This window comes from Polypterus senegalus, chromosome 13 (assembly GCF_016835505.1).
Source record: "Polypterus senegalus isolate Bchr_013 chromosome 13, ASM1683550v1, whole genome shotgun sequence".
Taxonomy (NCBI): Eukaryota; Metazoa; Chordata; class Cladistia; order Polypteriformes; family Polypteridae; genus Polypterus; species Polypterus senegalus.
In genome coordinates, this window is record NC_053166.1 from 42,639,764 (window position 1) to 42,658,266 (window position 18,503).

The following is an 18,503-nucleotide window of genomic DNA, read 5'->3' on the forward strand; positions in this document are numbered from 1 at the left end:
GCTACACTTCCGGATGGGTGAGCTCTAATTTTGAAATGTGTCTTGTGAGTCTTGTACTGGGAGGAGTGGCTGAAGTCATTGTTGTAAATAAAGTATTTCACAAGAAATGTCTGTACATAGCAATACCTCAGCTTAATCACATGACCAATGACTGCTCAAAATATAATGCCACATCTATTTTGGTTAGCCCTAGCAGTAGTATTGACATGTGTGCAGAGTACAGTGAAATTCTTATTGCATGAGCTTTACCTTACATTAAACCTTGTGAGAAAGCTTCCTGAGAATAAAAACTCCAGTACAATAATAATTAGGTTAAAATAAACTTAACTTAATGCATTTTACAATAAGATATACTTTGTATAAGATATACTTTGTAATCAATTCTGGCATACCAAGCCGAATTACTAAATAAATGCCCATATCAGAACATTTAGTAATGGTGTCTGAGCAGTTGTAATGACTACAGATCTACAATGCATGGAGTCTCTTAATAAGTGAAAAACCCAGTGCTGTATCAGAACTTGTAGTTTAACAGTATCTGCATATAGTCTGGAGCTTCAAAATATACTTGCTGTAGACTGTGAACTTTAGCAGATTTGGATTGAACTGCTGTGATATTAACTCCATTAAAGAACTGACACTCTTTATGTGTCATTTCTAATTTTATTATTACTTTCCGCCTTTATGGGTTTTTGAATGCAGCCAGCTAGTGGGGAATAAAGGGAAGGGTGAATAACAATGACTAAGTGTCATCTCTACAGGACTGGTTATTTGCTTTTGTATCTGTTTACAATACTTTATAAAGTATACTTTTAGAGTTATATGCACCATCACTGACCAGCCCTGGTGCTGACAGAACACCAATTTCTATCTAACCAATTTCTTAAGCAGATGCTCAACTTTATTGGGTATATCTGTTTACATTTCTGCAGAATTTGTAACTAGAAATTCAGATATATCCAATCAGGTTTTCACATAATTAAAGATTTCTATACCATAATTCTTTACATTTATATAGTGCTTGTATCACTACTCAAAGTGCTTTAATAAAGAGTAAAGCAACAACATCTAACCACCACCAATGTGCAGCATCCACTTGGATGATGTGACAGCAGGCATTTTGTGCCAGTACGCTCAACAAATATTAGTTATTAAGTCATTAAGAGGTGAGAGACAGGTTAAGGGGTGAGAGAGAGATAGCCAATTAAAGACAGGGGATGATCATGTGGGGCACAGAAAGACTAGGACATGAAGCGAAATTTAGTCTGGACATCAGGATACAACTCTGCTCTTCACAAAGGATGCCCAGGAATCTTTAATGATCACAGTGTCAGAACATCGGTTTTATGCCTCATCCAAAGGACATGACACTGCATACTGCTACTAAATCTTTGAATTACTTCATTTTACCTTTAAACTTTCTACTGTTCTATTTTAAATACAATGCAATGGAAGTTCAAACTTTACAACAATGCTTATTTTCCATTTTCTGCTTTTTCTCCAGTGTGCTTACATCTGCCATCTGATACCCTGAATGCTTTAGCTGATTTAATACAAGAGCAAGGATAATTTATCTGTGCACATTATTAATGTTTTTCATCTCATGTTTCCAGTGCTCCATGTTATCCAACAACAACTAGTCTTAATTCTAGCAAATTAGTTGTTTTCTTTATTATTCATTAATGTCTTCCCATTTCTAAATGCACTTTGCCTTTCTTGTCTTTGATAGCTGCATCCAGATCAACATTGAGTCTTGCAGTGGTAAACTCTCCTTGAAACATCTGGGTAAGTAAGACCTGACACTCCCTCTTAGTATCCAAGGCTACTGTCTACTACTTCTAATAGGGAGACAATATGGCCTAGTGGCTAAGGCAATGGACTTTATACATTAAGTTTGTACTAAACATTAACATTATTCTGGACAAAAATTTTTAATTACCTCTCAGACAGTCTTGGACTCACAATCCCTCCTAACCCATTAACAGCTGTGTTTGGGGTTCTTCCAGAGGGTCTTAAAGTGGAGAAAGACAAACAAATTGTGATTGCATTCACTACACTTTTGGCACGCAGACTTATTCTGATAAACTGGAAGAACCCAAACTCTCCTCTTTTAAGTCAGTGGGAAACTGATGTGTTATATTATTTAAAATTGGAAAAAATCAAATACTCAGTTAGAGGATCTGTGCAGACTTTTTTCAAAACATGGCAGGATCTAATCAGTAATATTTTGAAATAAGTTTATAAAGCACAGAGAATTTGTTGATTTAGGTATTTTTTAAAAGCCTTAAATTTTACACCGTTTGGCTTGCTCTCTCTCTCAAGGGTGGGGATCGATCTGTTCTTAGCATAATTCTTTTTTTTTTTTTTTTTTGTAAAATGTGATTGCTATGTATTGATTGTAATAAAATTAATAAAATAAAAAAAAAAGTTTGTACTAAACATTAGCCAAGTTTCCATCCAGTTTTTTGCAACATTTTGTTATCGACAAGCAGAATATACGTAAAAAAAATGTGCAAAATTTGCTGTCTCCAGCCTGTTTCCATCCAACTGGCTTTTTATCGATAAAATGGTGTGCGTGATGACGTCATCCCCTCCAAAACGAACTGTCGCATAAGTTTTGTTGTATCGCAAAAAAAATCTGCCCTTGAGCCGTTTCCATACATAATTTTGTGTATGTCGAAATTATCTACCTTTTGTTTTCCACGTTACACCCTCCACTAAACAAAGAAACAAAGAAATGGTGAGATTATTCAGACAGTTTTTGAAATTTGCCAGCTTACTGTTATTTCAGTTTCACAAATAATTGGAATTGTACATAATATCCGAAGACGACAGCAGAATGAAGCAGTTGCTTGTCTGATAGCCCTAGAGCTCGAAGAAAGTAACCCAGTGCGATGAAACCCACGGGTATGGGAGAGACATCGGAATAAGACCTTCTGGAAGGAGGTGGTGGGGAGACACTTCACAGAAAATCTCTGGCTGCAACATTTTAGAATGACACGGCCGATGTTTGAGATGTTGTGTGGATTCATCAGTCCTGATGTTGTGCCTATCACAGATTGTCACCGACCACCGGTTCCAACCCCAAAGCGGATTGCCATCGCCCTTTACAAGCTGGCAACCTGCGCCGAGTATAGAGTAGTTGGAGAAACTTTGGGTTAGTAAAACTACCGTCCATCGATGTGTATATGCTGTGTGCACCGCTATTAAAGAAAAATTAATGCGGCGTTATATCAGACTTCCGACTGTAGCGGAGACCAATGAAATTGCATACCGCAATTCCTTGGTCCATCTTGTGCCACAGATTTACGGTGCACTGGATGGCACGCATGTGCCTATTCTTCCCCCGACGGAAGGCTACCGCGATTACATTAATCGCAAAGGGTGGCCATCTATTGTTCTCCAGGCCCTTGTTGATGACAGGTGCATGAACGAGACATTTGCGCTTGGCACTCCTGGAAGTGCCCATGATGCAGCTGTGTTTGCAGCATCGATTTGTACAGGTGAGCCTACCTTTCAACATCCCTTCTCAGTGCGATAACAACTGAATTAGTACTGTAACCTGCTTCCCTTAAGGTTTTTAATTAAAACTGAAATTTGAATTAATACAAAATAACGACGTTTAATCAAAAAAACTAAAGTTAATATTAATGAGAGAATTTCTCATATATGCTAAAACATCTGCCATTTAATAATAAGAAAAAATGTTTAGATAATGAAACACACGGTTTATTAAATATTTTGACTGGCACAGTAAATTACCTTTGCGGTTTTTGTATTATTTAGACATCCTGAGAGACACCCCCAGGCTACAGTTGATGTGGAGGGAGTTCGGGTACCCCTTTTAGTAGCAGGAGACCCAGCCTATCCGCTACTGCAATGGCTCATCCCGAGAAATAACGAGTCTCTTCATCAGACAATGCGAACTGCTCCGCTTTTCTCGTTTTAATTGCACGTGATGAAAATGTATCATGTGACACATTTATTTGCGTTAAAGCCCTTTTTTTCCCCGACAAAAAGTGTTTCCAATGTAGTTTTTGCGACATCTGAAGTATTGATATGGAATTTATGCGCTAAAGTTAAACGGAAAAATATTATGTCAACATGTACAACATTTTATCGATAATTAGCATTTCCATCAGCTAAAATTTGAAGCGCTAAATATTTTTTCGCAAAAACTCCTTGGATAGAAACCTGGTTATAGTTGGAATTGTTCTAATCTGTCTCAATAAAGATTTCATTACAATAAAAAAAAATAAATCCAATTCAATCCTTGACTATGACTGACTGTTTTAGGCCTTGTTCATACGGGCGTTAAGTATTTGGATAAACGAACTTGCTCTGAACGTCCTAGACGTTTATGTTGCATTTTGTGGTGGTGATCGATTGACTTCTACAACGGCGTTCGTTTGTCTCTGCCTAACGCCAGCCTGCAGCCCAAATTGTAGTTTGTGTGTTAACCTGTGGAGGCAGTGTCGGGAACTGGATATGAAAGCCCTTGTCGTTTTATTTGAGGTGCCTCCTTTCAATATGGACCATTTTGCTATGTTAGATATTAATCTTCTTGTTTTAAAAATACTTGTAATACGGCGACGTAGGGAGAGAAAAAGTCGCCGCCGCTACTGGGTTCATCCTCTGACTGCACAACGTCGGGTTAAAGGAAGTTTTTTTGTGCTTTATGAAGAAATGCGAAAATTTCCAGGCAAGTTTTTTTAATTACTGTCGGATGTCGGTTTCCACTTTTGATTGTCTGCTGCAGCTGGTGCAATGCCACATTGCACGCCGATCAACCAATATGCGACTTGGTGTTAGCCCCGAAGAGAGACTACTTGTCACTTTGAGGTAAGGAAACAGTAGTCGAGTGTGCGTTTACACCGGTGTTATGCACCGAAATGCCAAACCCCACCCGCCACGCTCCTCCGAAGCGTAAAATAAACGCACAGAAAACGAACTAGAAACGGTTTCCTTGCGTTCGTTGGGTTTTGAACGCCAAGAAAAAGCTGCATGCAACGTTTTTTTGATGCCGTATAAACGCGCTGCCGGACAAACGCACGTCACCAAAGCCTGTGTGAACACTCTCATTGACTCCTACGTGTAGAAAACACTCGGCGCTTGATCCGCGCTCACCGGACGCTACAAACGCAAAAAAAAAACGCTTGATTTTAACGCCCGTGTGAACAAGGCCTAACACTGAGCAAGTCACTTTTGCTGCCTTTGCTCCAGTTTTAAAAATACAATTATAGAATTGACTATATCCCAGTAATTGTATGACATCTTTACAATGTGTTTCACTACACAAAGACACTACACGAAGCAAAGGTTATTTGCCTCTTTAATTGGTTTTATAGTTAAAGGACTGTGCTTTGAGGTCAGCAGCATTTAGACAAGCTGCTGACATTAATGCAGTATTGAAGAAACACATTTGGTTATGCAGTATTTAGTCAGCACTTTGAAAGAAAAAACAATGTGAATGAAGGTAGAAATTGCTCTCTGAATAATAAATTTAATGGACTGAATACTACTTACAATGGTGCCCCCTCAGGAGGCAGGCAGCATTTATCTGAACCTCAGTTTCCCAATTCTAATGTCAGATCATTTTTACTGCAAGTAAGCTACCAACTAAACCTATTCACTCAGAAATAAGTAACAATTGTCTTGAAAAGAATCTTTAAATCCAGTCAGACCACAGCTGGTTAAATGAAATATGAGGCTGGTCAATGTCTTCTTCTATGAACACAGTGTCTTTCTTTCCCGTTTCACAATTAAATGTTCAAATAATTAGGCAAGCAAACTGCTCTGCAACAGCCTCATTCTCTGCTGCTTTTTTCTTCTTAGCCAGAGCGGCAATTGCAGAGCTGTGAAAAAGCTGAGTGTTATCCTGTAGGTTATCCCACAAGACCTGAAAGGTAGACACTGAATTCAATATCCCTTGACTTTATTGTGTGTAGGACCTCAGCAACAATTAAAACTAAACATCATCAAGTTATATATATCATGATTTATCCAAAGATGTACACCTAATTCTGCAAAAATCAAAATGTTACACTATAGTACTATGCAAGAACAAGGGAAGAACAAATATGGTTATAAAGTAAATTAGACTATAATCGGGAGCCATTGCCACTGCAGCCTTTTGTTAACTGTGCAATAGCTACAGTATAGACTGGCTTCATAACACAGACACAAATCAGACCAAATTGGTTCTTCCTTAGCTTGCACAACAGGGTCCACAATTAAATTGTTATCTTACATAGTTCTTAGGAGGTGGGATGCTGCTATATAGATTTTTCCAATAAGGAAAACATAGGATTCTGCTTGGACAATGTACAGTTTCTGAGACACTGTTGTCATTTGTGGTATGCCACCTGTGAGAATGTATATCAATCATTTTATTGGTACATGCATTGAAAAATGCAGTCCAATAGACTGTGCACCACACACTTTTAGCACTAATGCAGTGATATTTACATGCTTTAATGATCTGGCCATGTTTAAGTCAAGCATCTGGTCTGATTTTGTTTTTCATAATGTTAGAAACAGTTTCATATGAAATATGCAAATCCAAGTACTCCAGCATAGTACACATTAGTAGTATTTTCTCTACAAATTCAGCTGATAAGGCTAATTTATGCAAATTAGTTTACAATTCCAAAACTGATGCCATCAAAGAAGAAAATGGAAAAGCAAGAAACCCTGCTGAAACCAAGTGTCACAATTGTCTGCAGATGCTTTATTTACACCATTTTCAGCAGTCAAACCTCATCTCTATGTGAGCTGCAAAGATTCTCTACAAGCAAAAGAAGACAAATATACTTGAAATTAGAAAGTAGATATTTAAAAAAATTCTGCTGATGTTAAACATTGAATTTATATCCGTATTTGAGAACTGAATAGTGTTCGACATGTGTTAGTTATATATGAAAGTTTAAAAAGTTATGTAGAAAATTAAATATTAAAGGTCTGCTTGTACCTCATGGCACTCTACATTTACATAGCTCCAAGAATTTGATATACACTTTTTTACATAATGAAACTTTTAAATATGAAACATTCTAATCTTGATGTTTGGATGGCAACCTTAAAAACAAGGACTCACCTTGTGAGGACTCACCAGAAGCTTAATTTAGATTATGTAGTGATGCATGTGTCATGTGCCATAGCTAAGTATTGGAGACTGTTGGGATATTTGAAATCAATCTCCAGTATTAAAAATATAATTAAGTGGAATGACCAGAATTAAGGCTTGTTATTATGCCAAAATAAATGTATTTTGCTATATGGGCATTAGAGTATTTTAACTTTAAATTCAATCACTTTAAAAGAATCAATAAATTTAAAAATACTACAGAGCTTAACCACAAGACTTAATATGTTAAAACACAGAAAAACTATAATAAGTTATCTTGACCCAAAATATCAGAATCCTGTCTTAATTTATTGTCCCTTCAATTCCAATTCTTAATAGGCATCTCAAAGGTGATATGTTTACATATTATTCAGAGAAATAACTCTACTATGCTGCACTTTTATTAACATATGGCACACTTTTTAAAGATCTAAGATTCTGTTAGTTTTTCTCAGATATTTATGTATTAATTTCAATGGCACTATTTACTACTGCCTTATGCCACAAGGATAAGCAAAGGTCAGAGCATAAATCAAACAAAACTTGAGCAAAGCAAACAGATAAGGAGAAGATAAAACAACAGACAGGAGTTTAACATTGATGGCTTGAGTAAATAATATTCCCAATTAATGAAGCACAGATCACATGCCACATACTGGGAAGACACATGTAAAAGTGGAAGGAGATATGGCTCTCTGAGAGAAACAGGCAAAGTGGACAGCATGGTAGTGCAGTATTTAACAGTTTTGGCTCACTGCCTCAGAGCCTAGGGCTTGAACCCCAACCCAGTTGATAAATGAATAATGTTTACTAATTCCATGTGGGTTCTTCCATGCCCATTCTAAAAACATGTATATTTGGATAAACGGTAAATTATGCCTCTATAATGGAGTCTGATATGTGTTCTAGTATCCCCTGTAGTGTTTGTGTTCCCTGTTTATAGCTACTATTTGCTTTGAGCCATTTGTTGCCAGGATAGGCTCTGATTCCAGTGACCCTAAAGTGGAATAAGCAGGAGGGTGGGTGGACATCTGTCAGACTTCTACAGTCATGGCCGAAATTAATCGGCACCCCTGGAATTTACCCAGAAAATGCATTATTTCTCTCAGAAAATTGTTGCAATTACAAATGTTTTGGTATACACATGTTTATTTCCTTTATGTGCATTGAAACAACACAAAAAAACAGAGAAAAAAAGCCAAATCTGACATCATTTCACACAAAACTCAAAAACCGGGTTGGACAAAATTATTGGCACCCTCAACTTAATATTTGGTTGCATGCCCTTTGGAAAAAATAACTGAAATCAAGCGCTTCCTATAACCATCAACAAGCTTGTTACACCTCTCAACAGGAATTTCCGATAACACTCTTCTTTTGCAAACTGCTCAAGATCTCTCAGATTTGAAGGGCGCCTTCTCCCAACAGCAATTTTGAGATCTCTCCATAAGTGTTCAACTGGATTTAGATCCGGATTCATTGTTGGCCAGTTCAGAACTCTCCAGCGCTTTGTCTTTAACCATTTCTGGGTGCTTTTAGAGGTATGTTTGGGGTCATTGTCCTGCTGGAACACCCATGACCTCTGATGCAGACCCAGCTTTCTGACACTGTGGCCTATACTGCGCCCCAATATCTTTTGGTAGTCTTCAAATTTCATGATGCCTTGCACACAGTCAAGGCATCCAGTGCCAGAGGCAGCAAAACATCCCCAAAACATCTTAGAACCTCTACCATCTTTGACTGTAGGTACTGTGTTCTTTTCTTCGTAGGCCTCATTCCGTTTTCTGTAGAATGAGGAGCTTTACAAAAAAGCTCTACCTTGGTCTCATCTGTCCACAAGATGTTCACCCAGAAGGATTTTGGCTTCCTCAAGTACATTTTTGCAAACTACAGTCTGGCTTTTTTATGTTTCTGTGTCAGCAGTGGGGTCCTCCTGGCTCTCCTGCCATAGCGTTTCATTTCGTTCAGATGTTGACGGATAGTTCAAGCGGACACTGTTGCACCCTTAGTCTGCAGAACAGCTTGAATATGTTTTGAAGTTGATTGAGGCTGAATATCCACCATTTGGACTATCCTTTGTTGCAGTCTTTTATCAATTTTTTTCTTCTGTCCACATCCAGGGAGATTAGCTACAGTGCCATGTGTTGTAAACTTCTTGATTATGTTGCACACAGTGGATGAAGGAACATAAAAGATCTGTGGAGATGGACTTGTAGCCTTGAGATTGTTGATATTTTTCCACAATTTTTGTTCTGAAGTCCTCAGACAATTCTCTGCTCTTCTTTCTTTCACCATGCTTAGTGTGGCACACTCAGACACACAACACAAAGGTTGAGTCAACTTTTCTCCATTTTAACTGGCATCAGGTGTGATTGCTATATTGCCAGCACCTGTTTCTTGCCACAGGTGAGTTCAAACGAGCATCATATGCTTGAAATAAAATGATTTACCCACAATTTTGAAAAGGTGCCAATAATTTTGTCCAGCCCATTTTTGGAGTTCTGTGTGACATAATGTCAGATTTGGCTTTTTTTCTGTTGTTCCAATGCACATAAAGGAAATAAATATGCGTATACCAAAACATTTGTAATTGCAACAATTTTCTGGGAAAATTTCAGGGGTGCCGATAATTTCGGCCATGACTGTACATATACAACAATATATCAACTTGTACAGTAATAATATTTGATGACATGTAAACAAAGTTAGTGCTTTAAAAAATTCCACTAACATAAATTGCTTTCTTTAATAGTATTAGACTTTAAAATTAAAATGTATACAATAAATGTAAGAAACACTTCTACAATGCTGAAGTGAATTAAGCAAGATATGAGAATATATTAATAAAAGAATCAGTATCTTGCATGAACAGAGTATGAGTGTACAATTTACTTTAAATACACCAACCAATGAGCAGTGTGGCATAGTACTAATCAACTGGTCTCCAAGCCACAACATTACCAGTTAAATCTCAGTTCCGACTCAGTGTGGTGCTGAGAAATTTACTTCCCTGGCAGCCCTTTAACAGTTAAAAAAACATGTTGGGATGGTTTTGGCTATACTCTTGGGTTAAATAAAGATTCTGTTATATTGGATAAACTACCAGCACTAATCTGGATTGCCCACTGTCAAATGTGGAGCTATGAGCATTCTGCCATTTGTACTACTCCTGCACCTTTCTAAACTTCCTGAGGCCTTTGACCACACACAGGAAGAAATGGCTGAGCATTTTGCTGAGGTATACTGATATTTCATGATATCCATGTATTTTCATATGTTAGAAAAATTACCAAATTCAATATGGTAAAAACAAATCTAATCTCAATTTAATCTGTTTAACATTACAATACATCTTCTTTTAAATTAGCCTAAAATGAGCTCTTCTCTAAACATATACAAGCACTATGTGTTGTCCGATGCATGAACCCCATATTAATTGCCCATAAAAGTGAAATATTGAGGGTAACCCACAGAATATATGGGTTACAGAAGCAAATTGTACCCACTGACCAATGCCAAATGACCAAAACAAAATCAGCAAATTCCAATCAGTAATCAAAGCCCTTAACCCGAATATTGCTCCAGGGGCGCTCTACAATGGCTCCAAAGATCATGTGGAAAGACAATTTCCCCTCGAGGATAAATAACAGTGTACAAAAATTTGTCAACTGATATCAAAATAGAATTTAACAGTTGGAATTATTTAACTATGGTTTCACATGTGAACAAACTCTAGATAGTATTTAGTTTGTTATATTCTTGACAGCTTTTTTCATTCATTCATTTCCAAACCTGCCTATTAACATGTACTTATCAACTCTGGACTGAGTCCTAGTCCATGCTCAGTGACATAAATAAACACACTCGAATTTACGCTGAGACAATTAAAATTCACCCAACATATCTTTGAGTCATAAGCAAACTGGAGTACCCTAAAAAATACACATTTGGACACCAAGAGTACTTAAAAGTGCCATATGAATCATTGTACAGGACTAATTAAGTACAGTATGTGAATTTCCCCTTGGGATTAATAAAGTATCTATCTATCTAGACCCAGGACTCTGGGGATGGGATCCTGCAGTATTAAACAATGTAATTTTGTATCATGGACATTACACATTACACTTTATAAATGACTTTTTGCTTTAGATTTACTAATGATGAGAAAACTGTGCTGTTCATGTTTTTCAAAAAGAGCCCCAATGCTATTGTTAATGATCACACAGACAACACGTAAACATTTAGTGAAATCATGTGCGGCCATACAACCTGCCGTTAATTAAAATCTGTTAGCTTTAGGTTTATATGTTCCCTACATATGTGACAGGTGTCTGTATATATTTTTAATCTATATACAACTGGATTTTGGTCTTCCTTGCCAACAGACCGCAGCATGTGAGAATTGGCAACATCACATACTCCATGATGACCACTAAACACAGGCACTTCACTAGGTTTTGTTGCAAAGTCCCCCAAAGTACTCTTTGTTCTCCTAAGACTGCGTGGCCAGAAATATCTGAAACACCATCATTTAATTTGCTAATGACTCCACCAACATAGGTCTGATTACCAACAAAGATGATACAGCTTATGGAGAAATTGTTTACCAGCAGACTTGGTAGTGCCAGAGCAATAATCCCCACTTAGTGTCAGCAAAACCAAGGAGGACAGACCATACTTCCATCCATCCATCCATCCATCCATCCATTTTCCAACGTGCTGAATCCAAACACAGGGTCACGGGGGTCAGCTGGAGCCAATCCCAGCCAACACAGGGCACAAGGCAGGAACCAATCCCGGGCAGGGTGCCAAACCACCGCAGGACACACACAAACACACCCACACACCTCATCTACTGTATATTGGGGGGATGCAGCTGAAAGGATCAGCAGTTTTACATCTGTTTAAGTGACCATTATTGATGAACTGAAGAGGGCAAAACACATTTCAGCTCATATCAAAAAGGCTTCCCCAGTACCTCTATTACCTCAAACATCTGAGGAAAGCTGTCATTTCGCCACCTGTATACATGAACTTCTATAGGTCCAGAGTGGAGTCTGTCCTCATTGAGTGCATTACATCTTGATATGGAACCTGCTCAACTCAAGATCGTTCAGTGTTTTGAAGGTGGCAAACAATATGACCAGCACCCAGTTGCCTTCTGTTCAGAACATATACAATAAATCTAGAAGGGCAAATAGTATAATTAAAAACCTCAGCCATCCTCCACAGCTTATTTTCTTACTTCTTCCATGTAGAAAACAGTACAGGACCATGAACACACAAATAACAGTCTTGTGTATGTAGGGAAAATTTCAATTTTGATTTTCACAAGTTTATCAAACATAATGGACAGAAATCCAACTCAACTTGAGAATTTATGGAAGGGGTCATTTTTTATAGGACTGCATTGGAAATGTATAAACAAGCAGGTTCACACAGCTGGCACCTTGTCCTCCAGATTGCTGCCATCCGCCCAATGTTACCGCGATAGCCTCTTACTCCCTGCCTGAAATGAATCAGACGACGTTGATAATGGATGGATGGTCATTTTTACTATGAATGAAGAAAAATTAAAACCATGTGACTCTAAGACAAGAATCTGGAATCAGATTGGTTAATTCAGTTCTTATCTGGCATTTCACTTAATACCACAGACGGATGTTAATATTAGATGTATGGGTGTGTTATGCTATTCAAATGCACTAAAATGATTTGAAAGCCATCCAAGTGCCACTGGGAGTGTCACATCAAAACTTTAACAAACAGTCAGGAAAGGCTGGGCAGCACTAAAGGCTGAAAATACTCTTCTTCTTATTCTTCTGTTCACTTTTTGATTGCCTGGTTATGTATGAGGCAAAATGAAAAGACTTTAAATTAGAAGCTCAATATGAATTCTTGCAAACCTTTTATACTATCAACAAACCCACTACTGATTACAATCCTTTTGGAAAATATTTTTTTATTCAGCACAGCAACCTTCCTAACAAAGATTTTCAAACTACACTATCCAAACACAATGTAAATCAATTTCCAGCTTAATAACTTAATAATTACAATTAAACATTTTAAAAATGTTCCAATTATGCTTACAATGCTTCCCAATCAGCCATTTATCTATCATATGCAAAGCATGATGTTCTTTAAGTACATGATTTGCTAAAAGTGCAACACTTCACTGTTAAATGATGTGCACTCAATGCACAAGCTCAATGCATACTATGCAGTATGCCACTAGGTTTCAAACTCGGCCCTTAAGGCAGCCAGTAGGTGGCAAGTTTTCACTCCAACTTCTCAACCAGACACCAACACTGTTAATGCTCTCATGGTGCCATATTACACATTTCTAACGGTGATGATTTTCTTCACCTTTGATTATCATTTTCCTAATGGCATTTTCACACTCATAATCTGTTTGCTTTGTGACAAACTAGTACATAATTAGTCACTTTGTATTTAAATAGTTGTTTCAAGATAAACACACACACAAGTGCAAAAGAGATCAAGTTAGGTTTTTGTGTATAATTGTTAACCGTAAGCTTAAATATGCACTAAATCTTCAAAAATAAGTCTGTTGTAATCAAGACAATGCCCATGTTCCACTGGCAGCATTAATTACCTACTAATTGAGAAAGTGACCACAACAAAGACATAGGGATGCAAGTCAAATTATCACCGCTGACTCACCATGTGAGCATTAAGGAAGGCACTGAAACTACCCATGTAAAATACAAAATGTAAATATCTGGTATTTCTGCCATGAAAATTCTGGTGGGGCATTTCAGAGTTTTCTTATATGAGGTATGCAGATTCCTCTAAAATTGATATTAACATATCTATAATGACCAGCAATTCATACAAGTTCATTTATTGTTGGCATCACAAAAAAAATAAGTCACACAATGGGATGCTGATTCCTGGTCTCTTAATTGGCAGCAGATTACTGTAATACCCTCACCCTCTGCCATTGTTATCATCTGACAAAATACAGCCACAGAGATTTAAATGTTAAGTAAACCAACAGCCTTGTAACCAACTGTTTTCCAGGAAAATTGATTGGCAATGAACTGCCTAAATTAAGACAGCAACATTTCAAGTTTAGAATTGAACGGCTTTGAGGTGGAAAAAGATAAGCCACAATAACATAAAAAAAGAATATGAAGACTACACACTCCACATGACTTGAACATAAAACTCTGGAGCTATCCTGCAGCAACACTAATCACCCATCAGATAGGAATTAACTGGACTGCGTGAGGTCAACAAACAACTGAAGGAAAAAAAAAAGATTTTCTAAATATCTGTTCCTTCTGGAGAAGGACTCTCTGTGTTTCTTTGGAAATGGCGCAGCATACTACTGTTATTTTTTTTATAAAACGGAAAGAACAAGTGAAATGCTTGGTGGCTTTTTCAAATTTAGAGCAATAAAACCATCCTCTTCATCTGCAGTTGAACATCAAGAAGCTGCTCAACCGCATCACTTTAATGTCTTGTATTTGAGGTGTTCCTTGAATTAATCTTTTCTATTTTTCCAAATTACTGTGGATACCTTTAAGGGAGAGTTTATGCCCAGAGCTAAAGTGGAAAGTGTGGGTTGCATATGCACACGCAAATCACAGCATAAAGCAAAAACACCACAGGGCCAATTGCTCCAGACCCTCAACTGTGGTATATGAAATTGTCTTTGTAGCACTAAGCAAAAAAAAATTTTCATATGCCAAAGAAAAAATATTTTCTAAGATATGTAGTTTGAGCACGATGGATAATTCTTAAAAAATGTTAAGTCGACAAAGCAAAGGGTTACTATTCGCATTTTCAATAATGAATTACTGAGGAATGTTTATTATTTATTTTGTAATAAAAATGTCCCACTAGCCATCAATGCAGAAGGAACACTAGGTGACTTCTGTGGATCAAGTATCTTAAATGAGCAACATAAGTATTTAAAGAGCTTCTGTAAAAAGCCAAATTTCCCCCTGGGGTAAAAGAAAGTTCTATCTATCTATCCATCTAAGGCTATGTCAATTTATGCAACTTTTCCAGCAATGTTTTAGCCATAGCCTTCATTTACACAATATTAGAGAGATGGAGGCAGTTGGTGGTACACTCCCATGGAGGCATTCATGTAATGTTTCGTACCTAGCGACTTACTAGTCCACGACTCACTTCAATAAAATCGAACAGATTTAACTCCTTGCTTTCGTCATACGGGCGGGTTCAACCAATTAATGTTCAACAGGAAGTACAATACAGCACATATAATGCAGAGAAAAGGCATAAAGAATGCAGGACTTTTAGACCTCAGAAATAGAAGAGAAGTTTGTCTGTCTTATTTCTCATGTTTTAGTACCACGACAAAATTGAAAAAATAAAAAAGCAGAGATTACAGCTGAATACACAGTACCAGTTGACTGTTCATACATTGCCAGCTTTATCAGGCAGCACATTATTAACTATCACAAAAGGGAGAAAGTTTGCTAAATTAGACATGGCCAGCGATTTTCTGTCTTGTAAAATGACATGGTAGAGCGACAAGATCAGCAGCAGCAGCAGTTGCCAAGTGTGAGGCACCCTAATGTGACATTGACTACAGGGACACATTCCTCCCATTGAGTATGTAAGGACAGACAATACAAATGAAATGGTGCAATGCCAATTTGAAACGGTACTACGGATTTGAAATATGTCATTTGGTGGCATGTGAAAGCAGGAAACTGTGTTTTTCAATTGTTTTATGTACTGGCATTGTATGATCAGCCTGGAGTTGCAGCATACAGTGGCAGCAGATCATTTTTTTCAAACTGCGTCCACAATGAATCACGTGGTGCCAGATGAGATAAGTAGATTGTTTCATAATGGTGTTAGTGGATCTCGTGTTCAGATCTGTGCCACTTTTTTGTACACGGCTACTGTCTTGGTTTGCAGACCCTGCAGGGATAACGTTCCGCAGAAGGTGCACATCTAACGAAGTTATGTATGGATGTTCTTCTGGCAGTAATGGTTTATTGCAATAATACACGCGAAAAAAATATCATATTAGTTTAAAGCAATATTTTAAACGAGCAAAATTATGATCGTGCGTCTCTCAAGTCAACAGTCTTATGTACAAGGTTGCCTCACAAACCACGCGTCTCATGCCGAAGCATCTGACTATCAGAAGCACCTGATGAAACGAGCGTCTCTCAAAACGTGGCTCTCGGTAACCGTTAAAGTTTTTGTATTCTGGGGGCTCCCCCACCCCTGCACCCTGAGCTAACTGCCGCGTCTTAATTCTGGGAGATGACGTTCCCCGCGGGAGTCACATGGCCGCCACGACTCCTCAACCCCCCCCCCACCCCCCTCTCCGATGCAGACGCGCAACAGACTGCTGGAGTCTCTCAGCTTCTCGCAGTACTTGGCAGCTAAGCTAAATGAGCCGCAGGGCGCTGATCTGCACGTAAACGTCAAGCATTCGCCACCAAGCTCGATCATTGCCCACCTGCGATATTAAAAATAAATCACCACCATGCAATTCCAAAAATTATTAACGTCTTTTTATTCTTTCTTTCTTATTCTCATGCATGTGCACGTGCTGCCTTTTCCGCCGCAGCTCGCGCGGGGCAACAGTCCAAACTGCACGTCTTCTCCAGCTGGGGCACCGCCGTGTCACACTCCTGCTGCCTTCTGCCCAGACACGCTTACCTGCACGCACGCACGCACGCCAGTGTAAAAACAAACAAATAACATTACAGTCGAAGAAAAATTACACACGTAGACACGTTATCTTATCGTTACACACTCTGAGTAGCATCATAGCACGTACCTTAGAGCCTGCTCATCTTTGACGCACTTAGAAGGCAGAAGAACTCCATTTTTCTTTTGAAAAAGTTTATGAAATAATGTCGGTGCCATCACGGTCTTGTATTCAAAAGACTGTCGCTCAGTCTCTCAAACGAGAAACGCACCTAATTCCTTGAAACTAACTCCATTTGTGTCAGAGTCATATGACTGTCATTAGTCACCCAAACTGCCAGGAAACACCAAGAGATTTTTTTGATTGGACAAAGCATTTTCCCGAGAGGTCTGATTGGCTGTTATTTCTGGGGCCTGCACCACGTGCTGGACATGATTTGCCGTGTTGATGTTTTTTTGTGTGTGTGCTGGGCTACCCTGCCCTGTCATTAAGCGAGGATGCCACATCGGAGGATCGTTCTGCACTCCACAATGAAACCAATTGAATTATTTAAAGCCAATTTCGTCTGTTTGTGTTTTACGAACCCGTGAACTAGAAAAAAGTGCTTTCAAAATCGATGGTTTTGTAGTTTATTTTATTTAAAAATAATATTTTGGACCAGATCAAATGTCAGGTCCTAATGAAGAATTAGTTCAAGATGCAACGCGATCGCTGTTGGGGCCGACAAGGTGCTCTAAAGGTTTCGGATAGTGTTGGCTGTTGTCAACAGGTTAAACTACCACAATGATAATTTTGTGATTACCTCTGTGCCATAATTGAACGATTGTGACGAAAACGAGTGTGAACTACCAGATTATTTTAACACAACGCGCCTTTCGCAATATAGAATGGAATTTAAAGATGTAATTTCTAGGGATTTTTTTTACAATAAGTACCCCAGGTTCAATGTCTTCTCCAAGAAAGACATTGACTGATCTGCTGGTTTAAGTAAGAAAGAAATGAAACAGGCATTCTATTTTACATGTTAAAATTTACAATTACAATGTTGGCTTCTCGGCCTTTTGGCTAAGATCAAGTGTAGTATCTGTTCTTATCAGTTTAATATCTGATACGTCCCCTATCTGGGGACCATATATTAAATTGATTTTTGGAACAGCGAGATGGAATAGGGGCTTGCTCCGTCCACTCCACGCATCGACCTGGTATTGCAGTACTTCCATAAAAAAAAAAAAAAAGACTGTTGGACCAGCAGGGGCATCCATTGGGAATATACAGTATACATTGAAATAAATTGCTTTGATTATTTTATGTCGTTTTTATTTATTTTTATGCATTGAATTAAAAATTGAAAACAGTTTTTCTCAATCAATTAACATTTTTTTCACAATATGCATTTTTCAGGTGTCTATTATAGTTTTTGTAAATCTTTCAATATCAATCATTTGTTTTAATGCTCATTTTTAAAAATGTAGTCAGTCATTTTCAAATCTATTTAGTCATAAACATGGTTATATTGTTCTGCTGAAGCACAGGGCACAAGGCAAGAAACACCCTGGACAGGGCACCAGCCCATTTCAGGGCCACACACAAAACACACACACACACACACACACACACACACTAGAGCCAAATTAGAAATGCCACTTCACTTAACCTGTATATGTTTGGACAGTGGGAGGGAACTGGAGCATCCATGCAGAT

General features: G+C 38.1%; 1 protein-coding gene and 1 non-coding gene across 3 annotated transcripts in view; one reads left to right on the forward strand and one right to left on the reverse strand.

The window, feature by feature from the left end:
• Window positions 1-17,102, reverse strand: part of fnip1 (folliculin interacting protein 1) — a 157,408-nt gene extending 140,306 nt beyond the window's left edge. For both annotated transcript variants that reach the window (XM_039775620.1, XM_039775618.1), the window contains exon 1: window positions 16,932-17,102. In XM_039775620.1, the coding sequence (XP_039631554.1) occupies window positions 16,932-17,020 (89 nt within the window). In that variant the 5' untranslated portion in view covers window positions 17,021-17,102. The remainder of the gene's footprint in view (window positions 1-16,931) is intronic.
• A 745-nt stretch (window positions 17,103-17,847) lies between these two features.
• Window positions 17,848-18,038, forward strand: LOC120543433. The gene has a single exon (XR_005636334.1). It is a non-coding gene; the product is annotated as a U2 spliceosomal RNA (small nuclear RNA).
• Window positions 18,039-18,503: the final 465 nt, after the last annotated feature.